Raw genomic sequence first — 10,678 nt, 5'->3', positions numbered from 1 at the left:
CAACCTCCAGTACCTCCCCAAAACCATGCGTATCCCCAAGGACCCCCCGCTCCCTAACCCCCCCACGAACCACCAACCTAAACCCCACCAAACTAACCCCCCGGGATTGAATGAAACACAGCTGCGCGGCCCAAAAATACGGCCTGGAGACCCTGAAACGCCTCGCCCTCCGCAAGCAAGGGCTGCACTCGGGCATCTCATGCAGCACCATCCTGACGAGCGCGCGCTACGCCTACGCGCACACGCCGGACACCGAGTCCAAGCTGCGGGCCCACTACCTCGCCCTCATCATCCGGAGCCGGTCGACCTTCAAGCGCAGCGGCACCATGCAGATGGAGATGGAGCAAGGCGGGAAGCTGTTCTTCGATCTGTTCGTCGCTATGTGTAATCATATGGTGAGAACTTCCCCCTCTCCTATACGTTCCCATTCGCGGTAAAGTAGGAAGTAGTCGGTGGGGTTTTTGGGGACATCTGGTTTGCGGAATGCTGACTTTTCACTTCTTGTGTTTGGGGGATAGGATGATTTGACGGGTGCGTCGGGGAAACAGCAGCAGTCTATGGCGAGTACGATTACGTAGGCTCGGAGTGTATGTTTTATGACTCGGGAGTGAGGTGGCACTATAGATGAGGACGGGGTAGATGTCGCCCCCCGGCCCACCACCACCTTCCCTGCTGGTTTTTCGGGGCGGAGAATTGGGTGGGCTCTGGGTTTTCGGGCATGTGGACTGTATTAATCTTGGCAAGCTTTGTATAATGTGTGTGTATACCTCATTGACTGTACTTTGGAATGTATTATTTGTTAAACAGTTGTTTTAAACAGTTAATTGATGCAATTGCTGGATATCTCGGTTTTTTCTGCAAACAAGGTATGTATGTATACAACGGGGTATTTCCGTCGCTAATCTGCATAACTCCGGTGTCTAAAGTCTCTTGTCGCATAAAGTCAAGTGTCATGGTGCGCGCTGATCAAGATAGCCCCGTGCCCTTGAGCGTCGCCATCACCTGGTGGGTAGAGCAATCTTCCGATGATGATCTTGATTAGATGCTCGTGTGCCGATTCCTGCTGGTCTCATGCCAGGTCGAGTGAGGTGTGACCAGCCCGGAAACCAGGCTGGGGGGTTTTGCGTGACCAACTAACGGCCAGTGGTTGCCGGGTCCGATGCGCCTAAATACGGCTGCTGATGACGTTGAGATCGAGGCATCACTCAATTCATGGTCAAAAGTCTCATATCGAGAAAGGTAGAATAACAGAGGCTCAATTTAGACGCCCGTTCCCGGAAATGCGGACCCGCCCTTGCTTAACACGACCATGCCACGTTCGCGCGCGATATATCCCTTCATGAGACCCTAAGGGGCAAGTCAGTTTCATCGAGCCAGGCGTACTGCAAGTCAACTATTGGGGGGCGAAACTAACCTTGTATATCAAGTTCGACAGCAGACACTCCACCTCGTCGATATCCACCCGGGACCTCTCGTCTGCATGTGTGCCAATGCGGACCGCAGCTGCGAACTCGGCGACAGGTACGCGGGTCCGGCGAATCGGAGGTTGGCCGTCCTTGGACTCCTCAAACCCTCCGGCGGTAAACACCTTCCGGAAGAGGTTCCGCAAGGCGATGTCGCGTCCCCTCTCCAGAGGTAGGTAGATACGTCGTTTGACGAACTCTTCCTCGCCAGCGGACATCGCCGCATCGAAGCCTCCCAGATCGCCTTTCTTGATACAATTGCATAGGGGACGGTAGAGCTTCTCAAGGCGGGGGAAGGGCGCCAGGAGCTTTTTGCTGGGTAGCGTGTGTGTCGTAACCAAGTGGCAAGGGATGAGGTAGGTAAGGATGAGTCTGGATACACATTAGTACGGACACCAGGCAAAGGAGAAGCATACTCACTCCCGATTCTTCATTGCGCTGCAATGGCACATCCTCCAGGCTTCCGCCAAATGCTGCTCAGCCTGCCAGGCGTCAGTCTGGGTTGTTCAAGTACAAATGTAGGCGCACGTACCTCGGCGTAGTTCTCATCGAGGAAGTGAATGACGCCAACGTAGTATTTGAAGGTGACAATGTGGGACTTGGGGAAGGCGTCTAGTTCGGGGAGGTCGGCGGACTGCGCATTAAGAGCACGCAGTAAGTTCTTGGACAGGCCAACGGTGTTGAGTTTGAAATAGGTCTTGAACAGGAGGTTGGTCGTGTCGTAGACCCCCCACTTCCGGGATTCCTCGATCGGAGACCTACAACGTTGTTGCGATTAGCAAGGATGGCGTCGACCCACATGTGGTGCCAGATAGCTTACCTGTCAGTGAGGCACAACGTGAACATTCGGTTCAGCACTCGAGTAGCCTCCTCCAGCTTCGCATTCTTCTCTAGACCAGTGGCCACATCATCTTGGAAGCCATCACCGAACCCATCGGACTCCTGGGAAGCAAGCTCGGCATCGGCTTTCCTCGCGAATTGTCGCAAATACCTCCCCACCACATACAGACATGGAATCGTCCATGCCTGGAGACCGCCCGTCGAGTATCCCCGGATAAGCTGGTTGGCCGTCTCCTTCCACGCATTGAACACCTTGACCCAGCTGGCGCGCGAAGAAGCCTCCTCGAACCGAACCAGCTCCCCAGCAGCGCTCCAGTATGCCGCGAAAATGTCCACCCATGAGTTTTGTTCCTGCTTCGGTAGTCGTATGCCATTGGCCTGAAAGAGGGAATAGCGAAGGTCGGACGATAGACGCGCGGCGTTGGAGAAGTAGTAGAATGACTGTAAACGGCCAGGGTTCGCGGCGGTCGAGACGGGGGTAAGAGCTGCGGCTAGGTGGTGACCAGAGCCAAGTTTCTGGCCATCCTTGAACTCTTCGAAGATTGAGCCCATTGTGGCATAGGGGGGAGGTGGGTGAGTATGATAGTCCCTAGCAGTCCGTAAGTGAAGATGATATGTTAAGCACTCGAGGGTGGCCGGAACGGTTCAAGAAAGCTGACGATGAGACTCGATAGACAACAAATGACCCTGCCCGATGATGAAACGGCGATCGGAGAAGGCGGGGAAAAAGAAGCGGATGCCGCCCGCCCGAAAGGCCTTATCTAATCCTCACCGCCACAGCGCTGTGGCTGAGAGGCCCGATCAGGAATAGCACTGGCCAAGCCTCACGGTCGCTTAGCCCTAAGGAGGGTTAAACCTAGCTCACAATCAATCCGGTTCCCAAAAATCCTCCCTTCCGCGACGAGTACAACCGGCACATCTCTCGTCGACTAACCACTACAGCGTCAATCAAAGTGAGCCCACCCTTTTTGTCCCTCTTTTTACTGCCAGGAAATTGTTACTGACTGAATTAACCAGATGGGTGAGTTAACATTTTTTTGAATTTTTCGATATGGTCCCCTTGGCGGTTCGGTTTCTTTTTTGCGATGAAATATTTTTGCGATCGAACGACACACACCATGGAGATAGAAATTTGCTCGACCACGATTGAACTTCTTGACACGCGCGAACGGAGGAAAAATGTGACGGGGTTTCGGTTTGACAAGGGAGGATAAACAACAATCGAGGAAGACACGGACACGTTATCATCTTTTACTCGAGTCGCCACTATTCGATCATGTACACCAGTACCCGAATCTTACCACGCAGACATCAATTCATCGATCCAAGCCAATCCACCAAGGGGACCGCACAGTCAGGCTGTCGGATGGGTTTTCTGACTGGAATCAATAGGGCGTCTCCAAGAGTACCAGGTTATCGGGCGTCACCTGCCCACCGAGGCCAACCCCACGCCCAAGCTGTACCGCATGCGCATCTTTGCGCCCAACACCGTTGTCGCTAAGTCGCGGTTCTGGTACTTCCTGACCCAGCTCCGCAAGGTCAAGAAGGCCAACGGTGAGATCGTCAGCCTCAACGTGGTATGTCTACACTGTCCGCCCGCAAAAAGTCAATGGCAAGTGTCGGCTGACACTCGACCTCTCTCCAGATCAGCGAGAAGCGCCCCCTCAAGGTCAAGAACTTCGGTATCTGGCTCCGCTACGACTCGCGCTCCGGTACCCACAACATGTACAAGGAGTTCCGTGAGATGAGCCGCACCGAGGCCGTTGAGGCTCTCTACCAGGACATGGCTGCCCGCCACCGTGCCCGTTTCGGTTCCATCCACGTATGTTCTATCACTACTGCCTCCTTTCCGGAGGCTCTCAACAACAGCACATTCCTAACGAACCCCCGCAGATCCTCAAGGTTGTTGAGATCGAGAACGCCGACACCATCCGCCGCCCCTACATCAAGCAGCTCCTCACCAAGGACCTCAAGTTCCCCCTGCCCCACCGCTCCGTCAAGCCTGGCAAGAAGCTGTACGCTTACTCTCGCCCCTCTACCTTCGCGTAAATGTGAGGATTTGGGCGTGGGGAAGTGGAGTGTAGGAATGAATGACTATGTTATGGCCATAGCATGCACGAAGGACACGGATCACGCGGAGAACAAGGCGTGTATCTACAACCCAGAAAATGGGACGGATGGTTTTTATGTCTCTTTAGTAGTCCTCTGCAGCGACCCTTTCAAGTTATTTCACAAAAATACCGGGGTTATTTCTTTTTTGTTCACTCAACCTACTTTTCTGGTTCTGTGGGTTCGTAGATCTTCATCCTTAGCTGGGTTAAGATAATTAATCCGTATGTTACTAAACCTTTTGAGTCGCTGGCGAGAACAGTCGGCCTCCCCTCTTAGCCAGCCTGAACCTCTCCGCTCCGTCAGGTTCGGCGTTATGTGTCCGCCCACGCCAAGTCCGGGGGGCAGATCTAGATGGCAGTGTGACAGCAGAAACAGCATTCAGGGCCTGGCTCGGATCTATGCATAGTGGGTACGAGGACTGGCACATTCGTTGGATGAACATTTGAGAGGATGTGGGAAAAGACATTCCAGGCTTGACATCATCCACCTTCCGCCCTTGATCCGGCTGCAGGGTGCAGATAGGAAGACAGCCACTTGGTCGTTCGCCTTTCGATGAGCACGCCATCGGCTCAGTCTAGTGGTTGTGCACTGCTTGTGTGGGTGAACATGCACGGTTACGTATCAAATCGAGGCATCGGCAGCCGTTCATCTTCCTTAGGTGAGCCTCTAGGTAGACGATTCCTGTTGCTTCAGAGTCGATTTAGAAGTAGATATAATCGATTTCCGAGATCGCAGTTTGCCAAGGACTATCTATACCCGTTATTCCAGAATCGAGAAGCAACGGCGTACTGGCCCCGAGGACACAAAGATGACTTCTCTACATGCAAGTCACAGAACGGCCTCAATAAATGAAGCGACATGTTTTTTTTTGTGAGAAGAAAACTCAGGTATGCGACGATACACGCAATGCCTCGACAACTGCCTACCATGATCCGACCCCGATTGCCGGGGCCGGGTTAGTAATACCTGCGGAATTACCGCCAGGAACGGACATTGCGTCATGTGCGAGAACGGCGCTTCGGAGTCCGAAGTGAAGGGGAGGATCTCAAATATCTCCCTTACCCGTCCGAGCTGTTCCCTACTCTCTCCGCACCCACCTCCCCAAACAGTCCCATTGAGCACGTATTTGTCCTCAATCCGACATTTCAAAATGTTCGCTCGTCAAGCTTTCCGCTGCTCTCAGTCCCTGAAGCAGGTAAGCACTTCCATCCGAAAGATTGTTGTGTCTAGCGGTCGCAATCTTTCCCGCCCGTGCCTGGGACCGAATTCCTCCGCCGGGAAGAATGAATTTGCGCTGATTGATTGCTGTTTTGGCAGGGCTTCCGCAAGTACTCCACGGAGGCGCCCAAGGCCAAGGCCTCCTTGGCTCCTATCTACGTCGGTGTCGGTCTTGCTGGTCTTGGTGTTGGTTTGTACCGCTACAACTCGGCCTCCTCTGCCACCGCCGAGGCCCCCGTCGTCCGCGAGAAGGTTTTCAAGGGTGGTGACCAGGGATGGTTCGATCTGAAGCTGTCCGAGATTGAGGTTCTCAACCACAACACCAAGCGCCTGCGCTTCGAGTTCGAGGACAAGGAGGCTGTCTCTGGTCTCCAGGTTGCCTGTGAGTCGAACGAGAGGTCCCACTACTGGAGAAATTTGGCCGACAACTGATGTGTGTTCCGTTAGCTGCTCTCTTGACCAAGTTCAAGCCCGTCGATGCTAAGGCCGTGATCCGCCCTTACACTCCCACCAGCGATGAGGGTTAGTGGCGCGTTTTTTTTTTTTTTTTTTTTTTTTTTTTTTTTTCTGTTGTTCGCCAATCGGAATACTGACCCTGCATATGCAGAGACTCCCGGGTACATCGACCTTGTCGTCAAGGTCTACCCCGACGGAGCCATGTCCAACTACCTGCACAACATGAACGTCGGCCAGCGCCTGGACTTCAAGGGTCCCATCGTCAAGTACCCCTGGGAGACCAACAAGCACAAGCACATCACCCTGATCGCCGGTGGCACCGGTATCACCCCGATGTACCAGCTGGCCCGTGAGATCTTCAAGAACCCCGAGGACCAGACCAAGGTCACCCTCGTGTTCGGCAACGTGACCGAGGAGGACATCCTCCTGAAGAAGGAGTTCGAGGAGCTCGAGAACACCTACCCCCGGCGCTTCCGGGCCTTCTACGTCCTGGACAAGCCCCCCAAGGAGTGGACCGGTGGCAAGGGCTTCATCAGCAAGGAGCTCCTGAAGACCGTCCTCCCCGAGCCCAAGGAGGAGAACATCAAGATCTTCGTCTGCGGTCCCCCCGGCCTGTACAAGGCCATCAGCGGCCCCAAGAAGAGCCCCGCCGACCAGGGCGAGCTGTCCGGAGTCCTGGCCGAGCTGGGCTACAGCAAGGACCAGGTGTTCAAGTTCTAAGCCAGTTGTATATGATAACCATGAAGCTCTCTCTGTTTCGTTTCGGCGATTACTCTCCCCCACGGAGATTCGAATGTGGACCCCCTGTGGGGGTTTTAGAAGGCACGTCCTTGTTATATTAGAGACCTTGGATCTAGCGAGCAGTGATTTTTCCTGCGAGCAGGCGCGAAATGATATACCTAGCTTTGATCTTTCAAGTCTTGCGTTTACTGTGTATGGCAGCAGTTTTGCTTCGCATAGACCATAGAGCACTCTCGATCTTCGGCGTGACTGTAAATAAAACATCTTGCGGACTGATCTACTGTTCAACACACTTCGAGTCTGGATGTAGTTCAATTCGACAGTCCCCGAATTTCATGTTGTATGAGATCAACAATACGCTTTCCGATTCAGAGTGTCTTGTGAACCATAGTAGTACATGAATTGAGGACAATTCGGCATGAACACCAGACCTGGGCGTGGGGGCGGGGGAGCATGATGCTGCGCCGGGCAGTGTTGTGGGGGAGGGGGGGCGTATGGACAAAATATATAGTAACTATAGTTAGGTATTGTGACCTCACCGACAAGTCCAGCTGTGCCACACAACAACAAAACCCCATCCATCCTCTTAGCTTTTCGCGTACATACTAGGATCAACTACAACGTTGGAAAATCTTTACTCAAAGAAAACTTACGCATCCACATTGTATATATATACCCCAACACGACTGATCACAGAGGGTGGTTTTTGTATTCCAGTTGGTGGTGGTGGTGGCGGCTACCTAGCTAACCCCCTCGGGAGGGGGAGGGGGGAAGCAAGTGCGCTGCACGGCAGGGTTGACGAACTCGAGCGAGGTGCGAGGTGCAAGGTGCAGGTGCGTGCGGGGTACTAACTGTACCGTACCTAGAGCAAAGCGGACGCGCCCGGAGCGAGGTGGTGTACAGTACCAGCGGTGAGTGTAGATTCGAACCGGAGTTACTGGTCTGGTGGACAAAGAGATGAGGACACGAAGGAATATAGTTATTCTTTGATTCACGGGCTATTGGACTATTGGGCTATTGGGCTATTTAGCATGGGTGTATTATCTGGGAGGACTTTTGTTTGGGTTGATTGAGTATATGTTTGTTTATTGTTATTCGTTATGGAGGTCATTTGTTCTATGGGGTAGTTAGTGTACTAGGTATTGTACAGTTGACAGAGGAAATAGGCGTCAGCGCGACGTAGCCGCGCCTAAATGAATCAGATACATCATGTTTTGTTTGTGGTGGTGGTTTGGGGGGAGAAGCGAGAGGTAAAGCAAACCGGCCTTCTATTGTTCTGCGGGCAGGGAAGGGGGGGGGGGGGGGGGCGCTGTTGTGCTGTGACCATGGGGACTTGGGTGTCCTGGGCAGTGGGTTTTAGCGGGTTTCAGCGGGTTGCCGAAGCAGCTGAGACTGGGAGGTTTGAGGGCTGAGTTTCCGAATGGGCCCGAGACCGTAGTGTTTTGTGTGTGTGTGCTGCAGGACGCTATTAGCGACAAGCTTGACGGGGGATGATCGGGGGGGGGGGGGGGGTGAAAGAGGAAGAGGGGGGGGCTGTTGGTTGTTTACAATTTGGAAGTGTTTAGGGGAGGTAGGGAGGGACGGCGGCTCCCGCTGCTTACCCTCCCTAAAGACTGCCAGGGTGCTCAGCCCCCCCCCAACCCTGAAGAAAGGGACCTTCAGCGCTCGGCCAGAGCAGACACGAAGGTTGGTGTTTCCTAAGCCCAAAGCAGCGAGCATTGCCAGCGTCCACCCCCCGGGCCATCGGGCCATCACTATTTAGAAGGGAGTCTTCCCGCTAGGCTCGGGACCCCGCTAGCGAAAATTCTTCCTTCTTTTCCCTTCCCTTCCCACCCTCCCGTCTAACTCTTCCTTCCCACACTTTCTTCCTTTCTTCCCACTCTTTCCCCTCCCACCACACCTCCCCCCCCCCCCAAAACGCACATCTCTCCACCTGTCCTCCCACCCACCCTCCAGACGTTCAGAAGTCGTGGTATTCGCCACCACACGTTTGTCGCATCATGTCGCCCAAGGAGGATTCCAAGGCCAGTGATGCCACTATCACAGTCAATGTAGATGATTTCACGCGCACTCGCGATAATGTAAGTTTCCTGGCTGATTTCTTTCATCTTTTTGTTGTTTTGATTGCCTGGTGAGCGGTGGGCGCTGCTCCTCTTCCCGGCTGCCCCCAACCCGGGCGACTTGGGCCGCCGCGCTCCTCTCAACCATCGCCTACGCGTCAGTAAACAACGCGGCGCTTCCCTGATGCAAAGTCGAGGGCCAGGAGGGCTTGCTTTTATCAAATTTCATTTCGTTACACAAGCTGGCCATTCAGCAGTGGGCTTGTACCCTGCCCAAGCTCCTCAGCCCCCCTCTGACATTGCGCGCCACCGCCTCCTGCTTTGTTTGGCACTGGCAATGCTTGCTTGCCACGGCCCGATGCGCCCCGCTCCGGCGCATCGCATCCCTCCTTCACCGCAAGCTTCACCTCTCCCATTGACCCGCCCGTCCCAATTGGCCTTCGCTTCAATGGCGCCCTATTGCAAACATGTCTTCGATTCAGCATTAATCTAACAACCTCCTAGGTCATTGCCAGCCTCGCGCAACTGGCCAAAGCGGTCACCACCGTGCAGGAAGCTTACATCAACCATGCCAACACTGTCCTGGGCCGGGATCCCGTTCCTCTGCTTGACCTGAGCCACCTCACCAGTGGCATTGCCGGCGCTCTCTATGGCTCTGGTGCTCGCGCCACGAGCCCTGGCGCGAATGCGGACACGGATGGGAAGAAGAAGCGCAAGCGCGCTCCCCCGGACCCGAACGCTCCCAAGCGCGCCCTCACCCCTTTCTTCCTCTACATGCAACACAACCGTTCCGTCATTGCTAAGGACTTGGGTCCCAACGCGAAGCCCAAGGAGGTCTCCGATGAGGGTACCCGCCGCTGGGCCGAGATGGAAGAATCCGAGAAGGAGGTATGTTGCCACCCCGTCTGCCCCTCGCTATCAATTCCCTCGAGAGAACTAGACTAATAGTGCTGGACAGATCTGGAAGAAGCTTTACGCGGATAATTTGGCTGAGTACAGGAAGAAGGTAGTGGCTTACAAGGCTGGACTGCCCTATGAGGATGACCTCAAGGCTGAAAACCAGCTGCACCAAGGCATGGAGACCGGCGAGCCCTCGGATGAGTCGGAAGAAGAGGAAGAGGAGGAGGAAGAGGAAGAGGAAGAAGAGTCCTCCCCGGAGCCTGTTCGGGAGCCCACTCCGCCGCGCAGCGGTAAGCGCCGCCGCAGCGAGGGCAAGCCTTCCCAGACCAAGGACGCCGCGACCCCCAGCGCCAGGAAGGAGTCTCCTGAGAAGAAGAAGCGTACCTCTGCCCGGAAAGAGAAGGAGAAGGAAGATGAGCAACCCCCTGCCTCAGCTCGCAAGACCGCGAGCGCCGAAGCCAAGCGCACCAAGAAGAAGCGCAAGAGTGAGGTTGGCAATGAGGAGTAAGTTCGGTCCTGAGGGATCGGTTTATATCGGGACGATGACCATGTATATGGGATGGATGTTTGATCTGAATGCTGCATGTAGCATATGGGGATTGGATCTATTTCTGGATTGATGCGCTTTCTTATGGAATGTTGTTGCTGTTGCTGTTGCTGTTGCTGTTGCTGCTGCTGCTGCTGGGTTTGTTTTGCGGGCCTGATGTCAACGGCGTCTGCGGATTGACGGGTGTGGGGTTATTAGTGGGTGTGTTTGTCTTGTTCTTTCCATTTCAGTTTTCATCATATTTTTTTTCTCATGATTTTGTTTTTTTCTATTTCTGTTAGCTTTGAGAATTTATAAGAGCTTCTTATGAACGTGATAAATGTCAATGGCCGGTGACTGCC

The 10,678-nt window shown here is 54.1% G+C and overlaps 6 protein-coding genes across 6 annotated transcripts in view; 4 read left to right on the top strand and 2 right to left on the bottom strand.

Annotated features, from left to right (window-relative positions):
- The window catches only part of BO95DRAFT_413773 (BTB/POZ domain-containing protein), a 1,890-nt gene extending 1,068 nt beyond the window's left edge, over positions 1–822 (top strand). The window contains exons 3-4 of the mRNA XM_025584295.1: positions 122–395; positions 519–822. Of these exons, the coding sequence (XP_025442266.1) occupies positions 122–395; positions 519–578 (334 nt within the window). The 3' untranslated portion in view covers positions 579–822. The remainder of the gene's footprint in view (positions 1–121; positions 396–518) is intronic.
- A 14-nt stretch (positions 823–836) lies between these two features.
- csn12 lies at positions 837–2,989 on the bottom strand. Its single transcript, XM_025590236.1, has 5 exons — positions 2,284–2,989; positions 1,996–2,221; positions 1,884–1,945; positions 1,415–1,835; positions 837–1,347 (listed from the first exon to the last, which is right to left on the bottom strand). The coding sequence occupies exons 1-5, from the start codon at positions 2,853–2,855 to the stop codon at positions 1,261–1,263; spliced, it is 1,368 nt and encodes a 455-aa protein (XP_025442265.1). The 5' UTR covers positions 2,856–2,989; the 3' UTR covers positions 837–1,260.
- Positions 2,990–3,234: 245 nt separating this feature from the next.
- BO95DRAFT_133042 (uncharacterized protein) lies at positions 3,235–3,660 on the bottom strand. The gene has a single exon (XM_025580527.1). The coding sequence runs from the start codon at positions 3,549–3,551 to the stop codon at positions 3,330–3,332; it is 222 nt and encodes a 73-aa protein (XP_025442264.1). The 5' UTR covers positions 3,552–3,660; the 3' UTR covers positions 3,235–3,329.
- On the top strand, positions 3,580–4,352 carry BO95DRAFT_463764 (60S ribosomal protein eL20; the record flags this gene model as incomplete). Its single annotated transcript, XM_025589010.1, has 4 exons — positions 3,580–3,589; positions 3,696–3,880; positions 3,949–4,125; positions 4,197–4,352. The coding sequence occupies 4 exons, from the start codon at positions 3,580–3,582 to the stop codon at positions 4,350–4,352; spliced, it is 528 nt and encodes a 175-aa protein (XP_025442263.1).
- Positions 4,353–5,493: 1,141 nt separating this feature from the next.
- Positions 5,494–7,073, top strand: BO95DRAFT_442848 (cytochrome b5 reductase family protein). Its single transcript, XM_025586536.1, has 4 exons — positions 5,494–5,610; positions 5,733–6,015; positions 6,081–6,155; positions 6,241–7,073. Exons 1-4 carry the CDS (start codon positions 5,566–5,568, stop codon positions 6,807–6,809), a joined length of 972 nt encoding a protein of 323 aa, XP_025442262.1. The 5' UTR covers positions 5,494–5,565; the 3' UTR covers positions 6,810–7,073.
- A 1,642-nt stretch (positions 7,074–8,715) lies between these two features.
- BO95DRAFT_442846 (HMG box protein) lies at positions 8,716–10,664 on the top strand. Its single transcript, XM_025586535.1, has 3 exons — positions 8,716–8,911; positions 9,395–9,778; positions 9,849–10,664. The coding sequence occupies exons 1-3, from the start codon at positions 8,831–8,833 to the stop codon at positions 10,296–10,298; spliced, it is 915 nt and encodes a 304-aa protein (XP_025442261.1). The 5' UTR covers positions 8,716–8,830; the 3' UTR covers positions 10,299–10,664.
- Positions 10,665–10,678: the final 14 nt, after the last annotated feature.

Source organism: Aspergillus brunneoviolaceus (genome assembly GCF_003184695.1).
Source record: "Aspergillus brunneoviolaceus CBS 621.78 unplaced genomic scaffold BO95scaffold_34, whole genome shotgun sequence".
Classification (NCBI taxonomy): domain Eukaryota; kingdom Fungi; phylum Ascomycota; class Eurotiomycetes; order Eurotiales; family Aspergillaceae; genus Aspergillus; species Aspergillus brunneoviolaceus.
The sequence above is the reverse complement of the archived record's forward strand: the minus strand, read 5'-3'. Positions and strand labels throughout refer to the sequence as shown.